Source organism: Erithacus rubecula (genome assembly GCF_903797595.1).
Source record: "Erithacus rubecula genome assembly, chromosome: 3".
NCBI classification, from domain to species: domain Eukaryota; kingdom Metazoa; phylum Chordata; class Aves; order Passeriformes; family Muscicapidae; genus Erithacus; species Erithacus rubecula.
Genome location: NC_136689.1, coordinates 135,130,489 through 135,151,867, shown reverse-complemented (window position 1 = coordinate 135,151,867; position 21,379 = coordinate 135,130,489). Strand labels below are relative to the sequence as shown.

Sequence of the window (21,379 nt, the reverse complement as noted above, 5' to 3'; positions counted from 1 at the left end):
ACTTTTTTAGCTCCCAGTATAAAGTAATACTGAATATTCCAGTTTGACTGTCTATAGATCTTCCTCAAAGTACAGCCAAACTCTGTCCACACTAACAAAAAAAAATCTATTCTTTCACTTCATTTTAGCTGTGAAAGTTGTTCTTCATTACTGTAGTTTTTACCTTTATCTCTTCTCTGTCCTTTGTTTATCTTTGATACTTAAGAGGGAAAGTTCAGTCTTTCCTCACTGTGCAAACAGTTTCCATGCTACACTAACTGCACTCTGCTATCTGGACTTCCATGAGTAGATAAAGAGACTTGAAAAGCACTCACCAATCACGGATTTTACACGTCAAGTTTAAACCTGGAGGTTAGATACAAAAGCCAACTGAGCTTGGACAGTGACTCCATATATGGAATTCATACTCTGTAAGTTTAAATATCCAAAATATTAAGATCTGCCCTCCCTGATCTCAGCTGGCTGCAGAGACTGCAGCTGTGATGCAGTCTGTGGTGTGCAGGGCACAGCCAGTTACAGGACACAGGAGAAACCAAACCAAAGATCAGCATGTGTTTGAAACGTTGTAACTGACTTTACTCTTCTCACCAATACTCACATGGCAAAACAGCTGTTAAACGAATTAAATATATATCAAACTAGTCCCAATGCAGCTGTGCCTTCTCATGAAGTCTTAGCCTTGATTTCGTGTATCTAGCATCAGGTGAGTCAGAGTAGCAAGGTAGCTTTTTTGATACTTTCCTAAGACAAAATTAATAACCAGACTACTGCCATAAATATATTAAGTAACTTTAATGCTGCTTAGCATAAGTCTTCATTGTATACTTTCATCCATATACTCCAGTGTAAATGTATTTATACAATATGAAGCATTTTTAAAAGTATATGGCTCCAGATAAAATGTTCACAAAAAGTTTCAATGCAAGCATTAGGGGGAAAATATCAGCCAGAGTACAAAATCTTTGGAAGAAAAAAACCCTTCAGAAAACAGATATATGACAACATCCCATTGTAGTAATTCAGGATGACCAAGTGGTTCCACAGTCAGAAGGGTGCCACTCACTGCTGTGCCACCCACAAGAACCTGCCTGGGTCAGCAGGGCAGTGCTGAGGGTGGCTGCCCCTTGGAGATCCTTGTACCTGACAAGTTTGATTAAGGGCAGACACCCTTGTTGGCTCAAGGAGAGTGAGTAGGCCTAGGAATGAAGGAAATCCTGACTTCCCTTAAGTAATTACTGCTAGTCTCTGCAGAATAATTAGGTGCACTGGCAAGATGTAGTGAACAAGTTGTTTTACAAGTGACAGGGAGCCTTCATTGTCCCAGCTTATCTTTTTGGCACTATTCACAAAAGCAAAAATTATTTACTACCAAAATAACAAAAAGCTTCACCATGTGCAAAATGACGTGACTGTCAGGGAGCAGAGCACAATGCTATAGTTCAGTTTTGCTAAATCAATTTTCTGTGTATAATATTGCATGTCATCATACACCAGGATATCCAAGAGAGGTTAATTAAACATCATTCGTGAGAAAAGCAAACTCCACAGTGGGCGGAGCACTTTGCATTCCACTGCTTTCAGCAACATGTTGCAAAGGCATCTGCCCAAATAAAAACACCTTTACAACACTGCAGCTTTAGAATGCAACAAATAACACATGGCAAGAATTGAGGTCAGACATTATTCACTATTTGGTAACATTCCATTCAAATGACATTGACTCATATAATACCTGACAAATGCAGAACTTGAAGTAGCAAGAACAAAGCTGTACTCCAACAAAGTTAAACAGTGCAAAAATTCCTGTTAAACAAAAATATACCATGTATATACATACACAACACAAATGCACTGTTTTGTTTTGTAATATAAATAGATCTGATTAAGCTAAATACCTAAAACTAATAAACTACTGATTGAAAGTCCCAGTTTTCATCTAAAATGGAACACAGTAAGCTTTAAGGCTCAGGTGATCCTAGCCAGATATATCTATAAGAGAGTATAAAAAAATTCACTGGATGGTTTTTTAAAATATTATCTCTGTACATCAAAGTTAATAACATATATATACTAAGGTGGAATTTCAGTCAGCTTGGGCTCTGGTCATGCAAACAGCAGCACACAGAACACCCATGACTCTACCAGGAGCCTCAAGGCTCTACCAGTGTGGAGTGCACTGTAATGCTGCAAAGCACTTCATTCCAAGACAATAAGGGGGGAAGTTTTTAGCTGCCTGTGCAGTTAACATCTTGGCTTGGTTTCCATTTTCTTCCTCTTCTGGTGTAGCACTGGAATTCTGCTGTCTGCTTATGACATATCTCTTTATCCCTAACCTCTCTAATACCTTACAATGAGTACACAGTAAAAGTAAACATCAGAAAGGGAAGAGATGGAAACTATTTTTTCTGTTGGAGAAATCTTGATTAGGGGGTACTTGCATTTAAAGCAGATTTTAAGCAGGAAAAAAAAAGTCTTTTTAGAATTAAATTACAGTAAAACAGACAAGTAGCACTCAATTTGAAGTGGAACACGTGGCCATTAACCTCTCTTCAACTGTTATTTAGCCTCCATCTCCTTAATGCCAGGGCTGTGCTGCAACCATAACAAATAGCTGTTGCAAAGGCAAAAATCTAGAGGAGGAGCAAAGAAAAAAAGAAAAAAGAAAAAAGTCAATCACATATATTGTTCTACAATATTTTTCTATTCTAAATGAATACAGGGACACGAGTGATTCAAAAGCTAACTCCCCCAACCAAAATGCTTAATAAGGTAAAGATAAATTGGGATCTCTGAAGTTTTCTCAGGATCCCAGGTTTATTTCTCAGGTTTCCTGTAATAAACCCATTTTACTACTACCTCATGTTATTACTTTTCACTTGCTTGCTTCAGCAGGCATTTAGAAATAGAATATGAAATAGAATTTCTGCACAAGTTATGGTGAAAGTAAACATGCATATGCCCACTGTGTATTTCAGTTCTCTTATCTAGACTGATCAAACATCAATCTCAGATGTTTCAGCTAAATGCCTTTACCCCAGCAAACATCAAAGAAGATATCCCTCTAAATAGCAGAACTCTTTTACTTGCAGAAACACAGAAACAACTCCCATCTGGCCTCCTTGACCAGATATCCAGCCATTAGAGCAACTTCCCTGGCAATTCCACCTGGGATGATGCCCTGCTCAAGAACTGAACTGGATAGATTTGAACTGAAGGTCACACCATAATGAAAGTGAGCATGTAATGTACAATGGACAGAAGAAATGAGAAATCAAATTTCTGAAAAAACGTTTCTCATATTGTCCAGTGATAACAATGAATTCTGTCTCTTTAAATATACCTATTAAATCATCTTTTGCTTTACATACAAGTGTTAATTTGACTAATTAAAGTTTTGAAGAAATGCTACACCAAGAATCATCACCTGTGAAAAATGAACATATATATATTTCTAATCATGGTATAAAAATGTCAAAGTCAGAATGTTAGCAACCCTTTTTCTTTTTGTCATGTGGCTCACAGGACTGTTTTAATGAAATATTTTAAGGATTCAAAATTTTTTTCTGTATGTTTGACTTTCTAAATATACATTACTGCAAAAAATGCAAAGACACTAAAGACTACATTTATCTCATTCGTTGTTGTCCAGCTACTCTTAATTAAGATTACAAAGTTACAAAAGAGTCTTCTCCTCCTCTATCTTCACAGGGATTTGAGGGGCTGGAGAACTGAATTCTCCCTTAAAAAATTAGTATGGAAGCAGGGAATGGTTTCTTGGAGTGCCCAGTATTCTGCTGTCAGACAAAATGACTGCAGTGACCATATATTCAGTGGGATCTGAACACACTAAACTAGGATTGAAGAGGTACTCTTAAGGGTATAATTTAATGCATTTGTTTAGTATACAGAATCTCCCTTAGTTCAGGCACAGCTGGAACACCACCTCTGTCCTTGTGCCACACAGCCACCCAGGGATCAGAGTGTGTTACAGGTGGGTGATGTGAGGAACTCTGGCCTTGGCACACTGACACACCCACTTCACCTCTTCAGGGCCTGGCTTGCCAAAGCTAAAGGCTTCTCCTCTCTATTCTGCTCTTGTGGACAAAATGTGAACCTTACACTTTCCATTCACCTGTTTTTATCTAAGATGAAATGAAAGGGCATACTGTGCAAAAGTTATGGTGCAGACAGTTTTAAGGACAACAGATAACCACAGAGGGTTTAGAAGTTTAACAAATAGACACAACTCCTTGGTAGGAAAGTCTCTGGATGGAACAAAAAATTAAGAACAGTTGTTTCAGTTCTTTAAGTTAAGCCTGCCACACCTCTACTTATCCATGAAGAGTCCAGCCAGGATGAAAACTAAAATCCAATATATTTTCTGATTCAGCTATGCACACCACATGCATCACCAAATACACAGATTCAGTGATAATGCAACTACAGGGAGAAAAATGCATTCTGGGCTTAGGCTACCAATCAATGCACCCTAATAACTGTAGTAAGAGACAGCAGGGTCCTGATATAGTAAGTACATATGTGTGCTTTACAAAGACCTAGTCCAATTTTTTTTTATCTCCATGGCATGTTCAGGACTATGTAAATGGTATAAAAAAAGCAACTGAAATTTTGAGCACAGATGTAAATTTCATACCTCATCCTCCAATAAAGGCTCAGTTGTTGTCTTCTAATAACCAAAATTGTTTTTACAAAATATCTTGTCTAAAAATTGTAAGCTGTAGTGATCATATATTTAAAACACTACAGTGAAGATTATCAACTCCACACTATACTGAAGAGTATGCAGCTATCTCATAAGCATTAGCTTATACCAGTATTTTTGTATGTTTCTGTTAGATACTACTTGCTGCTATTAAAGGCAATTCTTTCACAGCTCCCCTTTCTATTCCACTTTGCTTTTAAATTCCCAAGTTGAATGGCTGGCTACAAGTGCCTGCCACAGACTTCTGCTCCCCTGGTACAAATATACAAAGCACCTACCGAGGCTGCTATGCTGATGTTATATTCACGACCACTCAGAATAGTCTCTTGCGTGGTGGAGTTGAATTTGCGGGGAAAGTGATGCAGAGATGTAGTTGCTGCTTGCAGTAGAAATGCTCCAAAATAAAAGACAAAAGTAGCCCCATGGAAAATAAAATCCTAAAAAGCAAATAACAGAATCAGTCTGGGCTCCAATACACATCTAATTCCTCTCATCTCAGTACAAATGAAATTCAATACTGAAACATGAAACAAGAGCTGATAACACTAACCTGAGATCAGCAGTATTAGATCCATCTGACAGCTTAACCTGGACATGTTTTCAGAATTTCTTGCAATTATAAGCAACTCATTAACCTTATTAGTGATAAAGGGCAGCTCTCTCTCTCCCCAGATCTTATATTCTTTCAAATTAAGAGGCACATGCTCATCTGCATGTACTTATGCTGACATTTTAGACCACCTTAAAGTTAGTAGATTTACAGAAATCCCCTTTCAGACAGATAAAAAAAGAAGACATATACAAGCCAACTTGATCACAATTCAAGCAGTACAATACAATCTTCCAATCCCGTAAGTCCCTTCTCAGCTATAACCAAAGCTTAAAAAAATCTTCCCTCCATGCTTAAATTTAGCTGCTCTAAATGTCTAAAGCTGAGAAGCAACTCAGCTTTGACACAGCTGAAATGTCCAACATCCTAATACAATGAGATCCAAGAATTGAGGCATTTCCACAACTATCTCTGATTTGGCTCTACCCAATAGTCAGTAACCTGACAGCTCTTCATGATACTTGGAATAAAATGTCCAAGACTTGTGAGGAAAGGTTTTAGGATTTACTTCAAATATGCTTCTCTCCTGGCCCTCTCCAGGCAATTCCATCCTCTATGATGAATGCTAACTTAAACCTTTGTAACGTTTAAACACCTAACTGTGATTTCTGGGTTCCATTACTGACACACATAAAAAAGGTCTGGTGCCTTTGTAGGCCCTAGTTCAGACCCCAGTGTTCCAGCAGCAAGATCTAAGGCATCCTCCAATACAGTTTAAAATGTCTGAAGTATTCTTCCAACATCTTCTGTTATTGAGTCTGAAAAGCTGGTATTTGCACTGCTCTCAATTCTTGATCCATACAACATATACTTTGTACCTAGACCTGTGAAGGTCTGCCAAAGCCACAGAGACAAATTTTACAATATATGCAGGTATATTTATGCTTTATGATACCCACAATATGCAGTCTAACTAATGAGCTCTTTCTGAACTTTAACTTCACTTGAGTGTAATGGACTACCAGTATACCTAGAGTGAGAACCTGGATACTTTATGTGTCCTGCACTAGAAATTACTGTGTGACAATCCTTACTAACAATCCTTACCTGCTGCCTGCCTGAGAGCAAAGTGAGAACGTGCTGCACTACCCTGTCCAGAGAAATGCATTCTCTTCCTAGATGTGAGATTTTCTTTTAATTGAAAGAATTTTTTTCTCAAACTGATTATTTGTTTTATATTTGATTGCAGCTAAAGATATTTAAATCACACCCTAGTCAGTTTCAATAAGTTATGATATAAGCTGCTACTACAGCTCCCCATTCCATTTAGATCAGGACTGATTGCATGCAGGAGAGATATTTTTTGGGATAGACTCTTTCATCTCCTTCATTCTCCTGCCAAACCCTCTAATTTCCTTCTCCTGGCAGCAATTATAGTGAAGCTCTGTAGCATCAGTAAGGTTTCACACTTACATGGCTATGGTTTCTGTGACCAAAAACCCCAAGACCTTATGAGGGATCTTTCTTTGGGTTTTACTAAGTGTTATCATAGTGCCTAACTCTCCATTGATCCCACACTTGTATAATCATTGAAACCTCATACAAAGTGAATGCAAAACTCTATCAGAGCAGCATTTAAGTTGGCTCACATCTAATTTTGTAAATGAGTGTGTTGTGAGTCAGGCTGTAAAGGGCAGCACTTGTCATACCATCTGGTTTAATACACTGATGTACTGAGTGATGGAGCTCCATAAGGTCCATCTTTTCCACTGTGTACCATCTTATTTTTTAAATATCTCTGCTAGTATGAGCAGATATATTTATAGCAAAAGGTATTACTAGATCCAGGACTGCATTTATAGTAACAAAAACAGTTTTAGTGTTTCCAATAATTAATTATTTATTTGCAACAGAAGGTAAAAAAAAAAAAACCCAATTTGTGAAGTGCTGCTAAAGAGTTTAGAGTCAACAAGTTACAAATATTTGGGTATCGGAAAATAGTGGTAAAGTATCTTCTCTTATTTTTGTTGACAGCTGGAAGGGACTGGGTTTCAGCTTCCAAGTTAAAATTATTCTCTCTGCATTTATTTGAGATGGTGAGTTATGACAGCTTTTTTGATAAAGTTACAGATGCAGTTTTTATACAATCATGTATCCATTTGCTGACATAGAAATTTTTCCAGCAATTTATTATATACAAGGGGACAAAATTAACCATACAACACACTGCCAGCATCAAGTAGCCAATGTGCAACACACACACAGCTGCTATAAGATGAAATTTGTATAGCATTTTCAATCTACAAAAGACTTTGTCCTTACCCAGCAACTCTTAAATAGATGCATGATTGTAAACTAGCAAACAGTTTCAATGAAACCCAGGACACTATTAATTTACTTTAGTTATGCTCAAGGGCTTTGTTGCATCATAATTTGTGAGGATGTTGCAGCATAAATCCCTGTAAAGGTCTCTGTGATTGTAACTGATTATTAGCCTAATTACTGCCTGTATCATGCTGGAAAGCTGATGCTGAATGTATGTTTATTCACTATTAAAGTGCTAAAGTTTGTTTTTTAATAGAATCCAGTTTGTCAGTACTGATGGGGCTTTGATTTATTAGAGCTCTAATCTCATAAAGGTTTATGATTTGCTTTAAAGAACTTTTGTTTTAAGGGTGTGTTCATGAATTACCTGAACCAACCAATATCCACAGCTGTTGATACTGAAGCATGCAATTCCAGCTATGATCAAGGGAAGTGTCAAAAGGAACACTAAGCTGCCCAGGAGCAAAGTGAAGGTGACCAGCAGTTACAGGCAGACATACTTCAGTAGGTTAAAAGTTGCAGTCCTTTAGGAAGAATTTTTTTTTCTTTTAAATTAAAAATTCTGATCACAGTTATGCCACCTCTTATTATGTAAATTACCAATCCATAACCTGAGGTATCCATGCAGTGGGCAAAAACTAATACAAAAAACTTCCCTTTTTTAACAGGAATCTACAGTCTTTGAGAACTACTGGCACAAGCCATAACTATCAATTACAGCAAGGTTCAGGCTCTGTTTTCAAGCTGAAAAGCTCAGCAAAGAATACTTATATCTGTAGTCTCACCAAGTTCCCTCTAAGAAAGATGAAGATGTTAAGTCTCCTAATAAGAGGTTAAGATATAGTGCAGGTTATTATGTCTTTTACCACCTAAGGTCTAACAGCCACTCAGCATTGCTGCCCTAGCTTTGAGGAATTGACTCACAAGTCACCAGTAGACTTTCTTAGGGGACCCTTTGGCTGCTGAAGTCCAGTCTGTGCTATCTCAGACAACCACATCACACAGTATGTTCATAAATGCATTCTTTCCTTTATAATATTAGATATTTCTTTCCACATCCCATTATTCACAAGGTGTTACTACTACTTGTCTAACAGCCAGAAAGTATTTTCTGATTTCCAGCCCACAGTAATTTCTGGCCATTTAAACCAATTTGTTGTCATGCCTTGTTAAATTAGTCCTCTTCCTGCTACTCACACATTTTATGTGTTCAGAGAAGACAAGTGTACTCCTCCAAACAGCTTCAAAAGCTCCTTCAGCCTCCATCATGAAACCTGGATTTCCTCTGCCACCTCTGTAACCCTATTCTTTATTTTTCCAGTTTTTAATTCCTGTTTGAAAAGCTTTGTGCTAAAGCAGAAAGCCAGGTGTTAAGACTTAAGATCAACACTTCTCATTATTTAATTTTCAGTTTATAAAACAAAGATAATCCTTAAATAATAAAAAAAAAAAAATCTTACCGCCTGGTTCCAGTTGACAGCAATTCTATTTGCATAACCAAAGAGGAACACAGAGAGGAACACCATGGAGAGGAACCACGCTGTCACTGCCACAAACATTACCCATCCCTGCAGCACTGGCAGTGGGACTCCAGTAGAGGCAACCAAAATCCAGACTATTGTTCCAAACAGCTGCAAGGAAAGGAGTACAGAGAATAAACTTTCTGCCTAAGAGCTGATATCACACACTACATATCATCAGATGACTCTCAGGAACACTTCAAAAGTACTCAGAGAGCCCAAGTCCTCCTCTCAGAAATGATAGGCACTAAGTGACAAAGCCACTCTGAAATTCCTAAAAGCTCTTAAAATAGTCTTGAAAATGGGATTTACAAATCCAGGTGACTTCTGTGCTGCTGCTGAAAATTTTATCCTTACTGTAATTTTGATCAAAATATAAGAAATGTGAAAAACATGCTTCAAACACACACACCCCCACACATCTCTCTCTCTACATACACAAATTAGCACAAAAAGGATGTACTTCTACTGCTTTGGATTCAATCTCATACTGTTTCGCTTTGTAGTCCTAACAGAAAGAAGATTACAAAGACACCCATTTTTTCAAAGTATTTGTAATACCAAGCTGAAAGAGGACACAAAGCATTAAAGCAAAAAAAAAAAAAAAAAAAAAAAAAAAAAAAAAAAAAAAAAAAAAAAAAAAAAAAAAAAACCAGAATCAGGTGAGTTGTAGACTGTGCTGTAAAGACTAAAAACTTTAGAGCTTTCTAGAATCACAACTTTGATATGAATTCAGCAGTGCTAATTTTCATTTCAGCAGACTCCTCACAGCAAATGAGGGCTAGGGACACTGCTAGGGATGGCCTGATGGAGAATTTATGTACTCTAAGGCTTCCTTGGTTTAATCAATTCTTGGCTGAAGGAACACTACTATTTTGTCCTGCAAATCCTGCCACCTAACAAAAAAAGGATAGATGACAATTATGATTCACTCCAAAGATGTTTGTTTATTACAGAAAGACTGAACTTCATAATCCAACCTGCTGAATAGTGTCAACTAAAATCTATTTCCAAGCACAAGTTACTTCTTTCCTGTTTAAATTCTACAGATTTCCAAACCAGGAAGTCAGAGGTTACATTTTCAGAGTAAGAGAACTTTCTTTTGTATCTCAGTTACATAAGAGATACCTTTCAAAAGATGCCTGCTATAAAATTAGTCGGTTCCTCTCAGCTGTTACACTGAAGCAGCACATATGTAAAGATGCATTGCTAGTCTCAGTTCAAAGCTCCCATGGGTTTATATATTATTGGTCAAGTTGTTCTCTAGGGTTCCTTTTTTAGCTGTGAAGAACCAAACTTTCTCTAGTTTCACAAGACTGCAGGTGCAAGTCTGTTACTGGGTGACCAGAGAGTGATGGGCAGTGAGGAAGCAAAAGGGTTTTACCAGAAAGTGTCTGTTAAATAAAAAACAGAGACACATAAAATGTTTTAAGTATTTTGAATGTGCAAACTTGCAGGGTTCCTTAAAAATAAATTAAGAACTGTACCGTGGAGAAGGCTAATTTCAGCATCCACTGTTGTGCTATTTCCCTCACACTACACATGTCCACTACAGCTTGGCTGTCAGATGTACAATTGCTTGGCCAACCGAATTAACCTTTTGTCCTTGCTGCCTCTGGGCCTGATTTAGTGCCCGGACTTGTGTTTCGACTTGCTCCTTGCTTCGGTACAATTTTACAGATGGGAGGTGGGATCCAGCTCACAGGCTGGGACCCAAGCAGTATTCTGCTCTGACCATAAGAAAACAAAAAAAAACCAAAAAAGAATTAATAAAGTTAGATGAGTTCTACCAAGCTTTCTTGCTTTCTATCTGCCACTAATCAGTGGCACCGCAGAGCGTCATACCCAACCTCAGCTCAAAGGTCCTCAGCCCCGTACAGCAGCGCTAACACACACATGACATTGGACACACTTGTAGGAGTTTACACGGACACGTGCAGACAAAACCTGGTGTAGCTGCCCGTGCTGCCTTTGGGGTCGGGGCACAGCGCGGCTCAGAGCCCTCGACAGCTCCAACAGCCCCGCGAAACCCGAGGGGAGCGAGCCGGGCCGGCCGCAGGGTCCCGGTCCCGGTGCCGGTGCCGGTGCCGCCCCGCAGCGCCCCGGCCCGGCCCGGCCCGGCCCGGCCCCACACGTGTCCCGCTCACAAAATGGCAGGTGAGCAGCACGGGCAGGCCCCGGCCGCTCCCCGCCCCGGCCCCTCGCACTCACGATCTCCAGGAAGATGACGGCTCCCGAGAAGGTGCGCAGGATCTCCAGGCCGGAGGGCAGCGTGACCCGCGGAGGCGGCGAGTAGGGAGCGGGGTTGGGAGGCGGCGGCATGGACGAGGCTCCCCTGGGCAACATGTTGCTGCGGCGGCGGCTGCTGTGCCGAGCGCGGCCAGGTGGTCGAGGAGGCGGCGGCGAGGGCGGGCGCAGGTGCGGGCGGGTCGGTCCGGCCCTCCCCCGGCCCGGCCCGGCCCGGCCCGGCACCGCCCCGCAGCCGCCGCCTCGCCCGGGGCTGGGCCGGGCCGGGCTCCGGCCGCCGCCTCTCGGCTGCCCCGCAAGCGCGGCGCTCCGCATTCACGAATCCTGAATCAGGCCAGCCAGACTCGGGGCGTGATTTCCTAATGCTGGCTTGCAAAAGGTTGTTATTTACCTTCTGGTTACGGATATTTGGGCTTCGAAATTGCGTGGTTGCGCTTTTTGTTTTTTTTAAAGGAGCCTATTACGTTATCCATTCAAAATATTGAAAACATTTCATTTTATCTTCTTTTTGTTCTGTCTGGCTCAGCTGTGCGCCACTGCTAAAGGTAGTATAAAATGTTTGTACAAGTTTGGGGTAGAGAAAGGTAAACATTCACCAGACCACTTATAATCCTTTTTTTTTCCCCTTATGCTTATTTGTAGAAGCATGTTCTCCAGATGAAGGATATGCCATCCAGCTGCACTTGGCTTATTTCTTTCTTGTAAGTTGTAGTTTAGGCTGGTATGTCTGCATCTGGAATGACTGAGCTTCACCCAGTGCTGTCCCATGCAGGGTTTACCCTCCACACATACAGCTGCAGCTTCAGAGGTTTTATCTTAAGAAGGTTTCATGCAAGTGTGTGTAGCTGCTCTGGAAGTTGAACTAGCGTGGGAATGAAGACTATATTCCTTCATTTTTTAGATGTGTGCTGTTTCTCGGATATGCTTTTGTGATGATGAGAAGTGCCACAGCCTGTGATGCCTGTCTTCCCCACCCCAGTTGAAGCTCTAGCTGGACAGCAGTTAGCTCCATAAAACAGGATTCATCCGTGTTTCTGCCTTACTATTCTGTACATAAATAGGTTTGTGATGCTTTCAAAATGCATTAATAGCTGCTTGGCTTTGAAATCATGGCTTCTAAAGGAGGAAGAAGCAAAAGTTTGCATTCTTTCATGTGCTCTGTCTGCATCCCTATGCGTCTTGTAGCTGGATGCCTCTTGAACTCTTAAGTAGATGTAGGATTGAATCCCCATTAGGCTGAAGAAGGTACTAAGCCCAGCCTCCCCTCTATTCTGACTGCTTTACCCCATCACTTATCCAATGTCATAATTTTTTTTTTTTTTCCTCTAAACCTATTTTATAAGTGAACCTTGTGTCCCAACCTTTTACCTTCAGGAAAAGACTCCAGGCTCTGGATGTGCAGGACCTGGTTTGGGTGTGTTTTGGAAAGGAATGGGGTTCAGACTTGTGCCTAAGTGATTAGGTGTAGGGGGTTTGCTCTTGGGGTTGCATTCTGGAGAACATATATCCAATTAATTTCACAGTCTGGCCCTAAATCTGTTAAGACTTCCCTGCAGAGAGAGAAGTCTGAGTGGGTGGAAAACAGGGTTGGTTAGTTTATGATTCAGAACAAGAAACGTGATTGTCCTTATCTTGGTTATAAACATTTCCAGTGTTATTATCCAGCTGCACAGCTAATCTGTGTGAACTCCAGCAGTACTGGATTTTACTAATGATTACATGCCATGTGCAGTCACTGTTTCTTGATTGTAAATACCACTTATTTTTACCTGCACATTCCTTGTAACATTTTTTTGAAATTTAGTCTGTTTTAACAAAAAAGTCAAAATTTCACTTTCACAGCTAGGTATAGATCCACTGAGTAGATTTTTGGCTGTGCTTTTTCTTAAATCCTAATCATTTAAATTAAAGCATCTGTTTAATATATTTTTGCTGTGTTCAGGCAAGATATGCTACAGTGGCATGTGGGATTGCTTTTATTCTGATTCATGTACTGGTTGAATCTTTAAAGAACTGGATTTTTTTAGAGAATAGTGTCAGGATTGCATTTTTAAGTTTCCATGCAAAAGCACATGTTCATGTTGAACTTCTTTTTAATAGCATTTTTGTGAAACTAATTGCATCTTGGCACATTACAAGATAAACTAATGATGCAGCTTCCAGTCCACCAGAGGCAACAAGTAGACAGAAATGTATTGATTCACTGTGTGTAGGAAAGTCTGTTCTGTACAACCACAGGGACTAAAAACTGCTCTTAAATGGCTTTGAAAACCTCCCCTTTGCCTTTGGGTTCTTATGCTTATGGCAGTCTAATGTAAAGGAGGCATTGTCACAGAACTACCATACCAGGTGCTATCAATTTTAGATTATGAAAAATAATTGATGATTTAATACCACATATAGTGATTTGCATATTATATATATAAATTAAAATATATTCTTTGGAATTCTGCAATTCTTCTCCCTCAGCTGACAAACCATTAGAAAAATACAGTAGGTTATAAAAATCTGTAGTCAGCTATAATCAAAGATAAATTAGTATTTTGAAAAAACAGATATGAAAACTACTTACACAGCAGTCCTATGCAGCAAGATTCAGACTACCTTTTGTGATGTATGGCATGATACTTCTGGAAGAACTGAATATAAGTAAAGATACTAGAATAATATGTGAAAGTAATGTCAAGTTCAGAATTCATGGTCCTTAACACCTTTTCTGAGTATGTTATCAGGACCCCCTCAGTAACAGATGTAATCTCATGTCTTATGTTACAGCGTGCACAAGGATGGTCTGCCAAAGTGGTCAAAGAAATGGAAAATACAAACCAAATAAATTATAGTAACCCTATTCTCCTGTGGCTCTGTTTATTCACAAGCAGATTTCCCCAAGCCAGATTGGAGCTAAGCAAGGTTTTCCTGACAGTATTAGGATCTGCTTCTTTCTTCCAGTTACATTCTTATTCTGGAGGAAGTTGCCTCCAAAGTCATCTGTGTTTCTTTTAGATTTGCAAAGCTGCTCTTTCTTAATATGGAACACAAACTCTCCTAGTCCAATAGTTAGTTAACATATCAAAAATAGCCTGAAGCTGATCATGCGAAACAGACTTTTTGTTTATGGATGAATTAATTTAACATGCTCCTGGAAATTGCATTCAGGATTCTGATCTCATACTGGTACAAACTCTGGAGTCATTCCCGTTTAGGCAGTGAAATTAAATAGGCACAAAACTGGTTTTCATAAGATGAGTGATAAGGAAAGCCTTTAGCATCATTTGTGTAGTGTATTTATTCAGTGGTAACAGAACATCAGGGTCATGCATATTATAAATTAGTGTGCAAATACCACCACATTGTTGAGATTTCTTGGGAGGTAGTGCAACAGTTTTAATTTTTTAACAGGCAGGGCTAGGCCTGTGAATGCATGGTGCCCCTTCTTGCATCATTACGCTCAGGGAAAAACAACTGTTGAAGTTTCTCACTTCATCCAGTTGAACTGAGCTTGGGATGTGTGCTGAGGAGAGGAAGTGAAGATAAGTGTGCCACCTGTTTGGTACACCAGTGCCAGGGATGGCTGGGTACCAAGCCAGTCCCTGGAGCAGTCTCAGAGCTGTCAGAGATGTCTGGCTGGCTCAGAAGGCTGTGGTGGTACTTTGGACATGGCCTCTTCCTGCAGAAGTGTCTTCTGTGCCCAGAGCTGTGGGATGAAAGGATTGACCTGGCTACTTTGTCTCTCAGGATACCCTTTAAAGCAGGGAATCCTTTGCTGGCTGGTCCCCTGACACAGGCACCAGGCAGCTGGAGGCTGGCACGGAGCCAGGAACCCTCCTTGGTGGATTATGCTGGTGTTTGGGAGATCAGGCTGAGGCTCCTGACCTGTGCTCATAACATTGTTTCCATGTTCCTAAGGTTACCTGCACGTCATTTGTTTGACTTGGTGGCACTGCTGTTCTCTAGCAATATAATGTAATGTGCCAAGGGCCAATTTTCCTTTGATTTACTTTGAGAAATTCCTTTTAGATGTATGAGGGTGCAGCAAAGGTAAAAATGCAGAATCTCATCATAGCATAGAGAAGGATCGTTACCTGAGATGGTGCAGGAGGCAAGATGGGTAGAGAGGGACGTGGCAGAGCAAAGCCAAGAAACCTAATGGGAAAATGTCACAAGAAATCAGTGTTCTGCTCTTGGCATAGGTGAGCCAGCAGGAAAAATCCATTCAAATGAATGGATTGTCCTCAGAGTAGAGTGTGAAAGACTCAGAGGTACAAATGGGGAGCATAACATTGTTGTAGATGAGGGATGAGTATATAGCACTGGTTGTTCATGACAGAACTCCCCAGGGAAGCAGTAGACAGTAGCAGTACATTTTTTTCCCTGTCCCCCTGCAGCTTCACGGTATAAAGGACCAGTTCAGCAGGTTGCAGAGGGATGGAGGAGGCTGTGCCAAGAGCTGCCATGGCAGGATGCAGCACAGACCCTGCCACTGCCACTGCTGGTGGCATGGACCTCTTCTCACTCTGTCAGCACTCGAGACTTGATGCAGTAATCTTTGCTCATAATGTGTTGGCCTCTGATCTTATCTCTCCTTGGGCAGCAGTAGGTATCCATTGTTTTCATGAACTATCAGTGCTTTCAGGAAGTCACCTCTTTCCTCAGTTGTAGTTTGTTTGCCTTTTGGGGACTGTTTGTTTTATTGAGCAAAATCCTGGCTAAAAATCCAATAAAAGGCAAAGGATAGTTAGGCAAAAGACAATGGTGGCTTTATTTTGTGATGACTAAATTCAGGAAGGAGAAACATGGAGATATTAAAATATGATTGTATAAAAAAGCACTATAATGGTTTGAAATAACATAAAAATGCTGCTGCAAAAGGAATGAGTCTATTGATTTCAAAGCTCTCAGGGTTTATTTGTAATAAAAAGGATTTATCAGTGTTACAATGTATACACATAATTAGGACTTACCTGATGACTGTTAGTAGGATGGTAAAGAGCTCTTTCTAAGTCTAGGCATCATGAGGGAAATCATAAGTAACTTCTATATTTTTAGTTAGTTTTAGTTTTTAAAACAGCAGGGTCTTATTCTAATGACATCTGTTGTTACTTACAGTAACTAACTCTGGAGTTATAAAGCTGAGAGGGACCTCCTGAGCTATTGAATCACTGGCAAACCTATAATCCTTTTACTGACTGTGCATCATTTCAAAACTGTCTCCCAAGCCTCCAAGCATCCAAGTGCCTCTGGTGTTGACAAAATTAATTAATTTCAGTACTAACAGAATAGTTTAAAAAGAAAACTAAAACTTGTAAGTCAGATGCTCTGCCACTTTCTAGCTTCTTTATGGAATGTACAGTATATTTTTAGTCTTTTAAATTATAGATGGAAAGGCATTATTGGGATTTTTGTTTTAGATAAGAAATGCTGATGCAGCTTCTAGAAACATTCAGGTGATCTGAGCCATGCTTCTGCATCCTTAGACACTATGTTGCTGTTCCCATATTAATTAAAGGGGAAAATAAACTTATCACAGTTATTAGTTCGTACTGAAAAAAATATTGATTTCATTATAAAATTCAAATTGCTCATGAAGTGTTCTTTTAGTGTTTTTATGTATAGGTGATTTTAGGGATATTGGTACCTGGAGTGTCATTTTCTTGAGTGAAGTTTGCAGCATTTTATATCCTGGAGGACTCCAAGGATCTTAATTGACATGAATGATTCATGATATATCAGCATTGGTTTCTCTTGTTTTTGGTGGGGTTTTTGTTTTGTTTTTTTGTTTTGTTGTTGTTTTGTTTATTTTTTAATTACAGTAAGCACAAATACATGTTCTCTAACTGTGAACTTTAGATTTTGAGTTTGCCCATCCTCTGCAATGATAAAGTCCCATAGGACAGTCAGGTATTTTCAGGAACTGAATGCCCCTTACATGGACCTTCCTTCTAATGCTTGATTTTCTCATGTCTGATTGAGAAATGCTGCCTGCTCATGTGCTCAGATCATCTGAAAAACACCAGTCCTGATACTGATGGCAAGTTCTCATGCCGAAGTTCTCAAGTTCTGATGCCAAACAGTAACTCTTTCTGAGCTATCAAGTCCTGAAGGTACATCAGAAATTAACATAACACGTGAGAACAATACATTTATTTCAGGGAATTACAGTGATTATATTTCTGCATGCCTATCTCAGCTATTTAGTTCCTACTGAACCTCACCTCAGATTCTCTCATAATGTTTTTGTAAGTTTAAGTATTTGAATTACGTAGGTTTTGATTCAGAGGAAAGCAAACAGGTTTGGGGTTTTTTTTTCTTTGCTTTCTTTCTTAAATCCTAAACCAGTTAAACCACATTCCTGTTGGCCTGACGTCCTTGACATGAAGAAATAAGTGTTACACACAGTATGTATGCAATTTCTGGATAGAAAACAATCTGTGGTTCTGCTGGCAGGTTCAGCTTATGCATCATCAAGGAAGGTGAGGTGGTTTGTGCTATCCTCATGTTGAGTCAAACTCTGCTAAGATGTGGTTTAGACCATGAAAAATAAGTTAAAAACCATCTCACTTTCCCTCCATGATTTTAATGTGACAAGCACATTAATATTTTATGTCTTCCACATGTGAATATTTTATTTCATTCACAGTTGCTGATGATTTCTTATGTTCATTAATGTCTGGCTTTGTGCTTTGTTTCCTGACATCTTTCAGGATGGACATGCTTGTACACATGCTTCTCCTATGTAGAGAATGTTTTCATCCAATACAGTAAATAATTCCTGACAGCGGACTTGCACATTGTTCTCACATGTGCTGGATGTGGGGAGAGAAAGCGATGGTGAATTGACTACCAGGTGAGTTTTGTAATTTAAGGTAAGTTTTGTAATTTATTTACAAGGCAGTAATTAAAAAAGAAAACCAAACAAACTTTGAACAGTAGACTATCAACATCTTTAAAAAATTATTTTTCTACCCTGGAATTTGATTTGGAATAGGACCTTATGTTCACATATCCTTCAGAGTGTTTACAGTCTGCAGCAGTGCATTTCAAATACTTGAATAGCCTTGCCTTTTTCTGCCTACCAGTAGTTTTGTGGAGCTATTTAAGTAGCTTAAATTTTAATCCACAGGTATTTGGAAGAAGGATGAATCAGTGGTCAAAAAACACAGTTCATTAATTTTACATAATAGCAAAAGAATAAATAGGTCAGTATTCTGTGCATTACTTTACTAATAGGACAGTATAATTGCTGTGTAGTTAGTGTTTATGGGGTGCTTTGAAGAAATAATTTGTTGTACAGGAGTGGTGTTTTCATACATTTCTACATCTAGCTATACTCAAAAAGAAATACTTAACCTCACATGAAGTCTTTTTTGAGTTTCTGGTGCACAGTGAACGAAACCAGAAAGAAAACAGCTTTTTTGTACTTTAGTAGATATCTTGGTATAGATCATAGGAATCACTTGTGTCTGCTTTGTACTTGGTTTTGCAGAAAATCTATTTCTGCTTCTTCAGGTCCTGAGAAGATTTTCTCTCTCCTGCAAACATGGACTTGCAGAAAGTATTCCTGAGCTGTTGAACTGAAATTTCTTGTTGGACCTACTGACAACATTTTAGATTTTCTCTGACAAACTCTAAAGCCCAATTCAAGACCTAGAAATTAACTTGCAGTGGGAAATAATCCATCAGCTCACATGGTAAGCATCTGCCAATTCTGTATTCACATTTTTCTGCAATGTTTTACTTAATCTTCTATGGATTGACTAATCATTATTGTGACTCCTTCCATCCTCCACATAGTAGAGGGAACTCCATGAACTCCAGGAATGTTGTGGGAAACTGATATAAAGACTTCTATTGTATGAAGTTGGGAAAATTAGCATCCCTTACTAGGCAATTTACTGCTGAGGTTAACAAGATAGCAAAACTTGTAGCATCTAGTAATAGGAAAAAAAAAACCTAAAAAACCGAACAGGGGATTTGTCACTGAAATCTGCTTTCAAAAAGAGATTACTTATACTTTCTAGGACTCTTTAGGTTTGAACTATGTCCACATCAATAAAACCAAAGTAATTATTGACATCTGGCTAGTTTTTAGAAGTTATTTTTGTTTTGCAGAACACATAAGTAATGAAAAATGTGACAAAAAAGAAGACATATAATGAAATGGCATAATTTGAGGTCGTGGTTCTGCAGAGGCATCTGTGATGTACTGCCTTATACCAATGAGAAGCTACAGTTCCTTGACTCCCCCAGCATCTGCAGGTCTGCACTTGATTGAGCACAGGACCTTTGTGGGATTTAAGCAGAGATAGCACTGAGGATGCTGAGGTGTAGCACTAAGGTGCTTAGGGATTCAGAACTCAATGCACATGTTCACACACACTGCCCAGCCACAGACAGCTCTGTGTCAGCTATTGTGCTTCACTAGGCTGCTGCTGCTGTCTGCACAATGGAGTGATGTGAGTTCCTGGTCCCACCCACCTAAAAATCAATTGAAACTTTTCCTCCCTTATGTTGAAAGATCTGCATGGAGCAACCATTGCAGGCCAGGACTGGGTGGGGCCCAGAACTTTGGCTGTGCATACTGCACACAGCAGGTAGGCAGAAATTCTTTTACAATTTGCTGTTGTCCCTTGCCACAAAAGCATAAAAGAAACACAGATTAAGCTGCTACTTTGATCTTGCTCATTCTTTTTTCCACATGTTAAGTAGTTTACTTGTGACTTTAATAAATAAAAAAGGAGAAAAAAAGAAATAGCAATGTATGACTTTTATATCCATGCAAGTCTATTAAGCCAAGACAGTCTAGAGCAATGCTTTCCAAATAACCATATTAATCCCTCTCTGTGACACATTTACTATTTTTGTCATCACGCATGGTATCAAATTGCATCTTAATAAGCATTTCAGCCAGCTGAACTACAATTGCAATGTATTTTTAAGACTGTATGTAAAGCTACATAGAGATGCCTATATATTCTTGTGGCTATGTCAATAATGTGCCCATCTATTGCTCTAGGTGCAATTAAAAAAAAAAATTATTAAAAGCAATGAAAGAAGTAGAACGAAAGAAAGAAATGGATCAGCCTGAATGCCCATGTGAGACTGTTTAAAATGCTTGAGGAAAATGTATTCTAATGGGACATATTGATTCTGTGGCCATTTTTATTAGAGCTAGTTTCTAAAACATTATATATACTATAGATGTCTGTGCCTTATATATGTTATGAGTCTTGAGAGAACAGCATGATAATGCTTATACTGAGTGACATTTTTCAGAATACAGAAGATCAAAAATTCCTGGTTTTCCAAGAGCAGGAAGCATGCTGAAGTATTCTTGCTATCTTAGGCAGCACTCATGTTTTTCCTGCACATCTACAGGTAGCTTTGTCAGGAGCTTGGTGGAGCTCCAACATGAAAAGGTAGTTTAGAGGAGATGGAAGTGGGGACAGGCTATGTTGGAATATTTAGAAGTATTACCTGAGTTTGTAGGAGTAGCCTTGGGAGATACAAAGGCTAAATGCAGTTGAGACTACATGGGAAGCACAACAAGAAGAGCTTCCAATGCTTTGTTAGTATAAAAAGGCTGAGGAAGGAATATATATGGAACCATTGCTGAATGGAGGAGGTAATGTAGTGACAGCAGACACTGATAAAATTGAGGCATTCTAAGGTTTATTTGCTATCTCTACCACCAAACTATCCCATGCATCTGTGCTTAGGGAAAAGGTCCAAAGAGAGCTGCCAGCAGTAGATGAGTGTTTAGCTGGGGATTACTTGAGAGAGTTTGACCAGAAAAAAGCCATGGGAGCAGAGAGACCACATTCAAGGTGCCAAAAAAAAAAAAAAAAGAAAATTAGGTATCTTTGCAGGGCCACTCTATTATATCAGAAGGGTTATGGAAATCATGGAAGGTTCTTAATAGCTGGAAATAGGTAAATGTTCCACCATTTCTTCAGGAAGGCCAAAGACCATCTGGGGACCTATAAACTATATAAACTGATCAGCATAGCTTTGGTC

General features: G+C 39.3%; 1 protein-coding gene and 1 long non-coding RNA gene across 4 annotated transcripts; one reads left to right on the top strand and one right to left on the bottom strand.

Annotated features, from left to right (window-relative positions):
- Positions 1 to 773: 773 nt before the first annotated feature.
- MAL2 (mal, T cell differentiation protein 2) lies at positions 774 to 11,695 on the bottom strand. The gene is made up of 4 exons (XM_079301812.1): positions 11,330 to 11,695; positions 9,059 to 9,229; positions 5,002 to 5,160; positions 774 to 2,630 (listed from the first exon to the last, which is right to left on the bottom strand). Exons 1-4 carry the CDS (start codon positions 11,678 to 11,680, stop codon positions 2,550 to 2,552), a joined length of 762 nt encoding a protein of 253 aa, XP_079157938.1. The 5' UTR covers positions 11,681 to 11,695; the 3' UTR covers positions 774 to 2,549.
- LOC306800039 lies at positions 11,613 to 20,028 on the top strand. 3 transcript variants are annotated; one of them, XR_013773744.1, is made up of 4 exons: positions 11,648 to 11,744; positions 13,835 to 14,014; positions 18,067 to 18,209; positions 18,872 to 20,028. It is a non-coding gene; the product is annotated as an uncharacterized lncRNA (long non-coding RNA). The 3 variants fall into 3 exon arrangements; XR_013773745.1 differs by having other exon boundaries at positions 18,849 to 20,028; XR_013773743.1 differs by lacking the exon at positions 13,835 to 14,014 and having other exon boundaries at positions 11,613 to 11,744; positions 18,849 to 20,028.
- Positions 20,029 to 21,379: the final 1,351 nt, after the last annotated feature.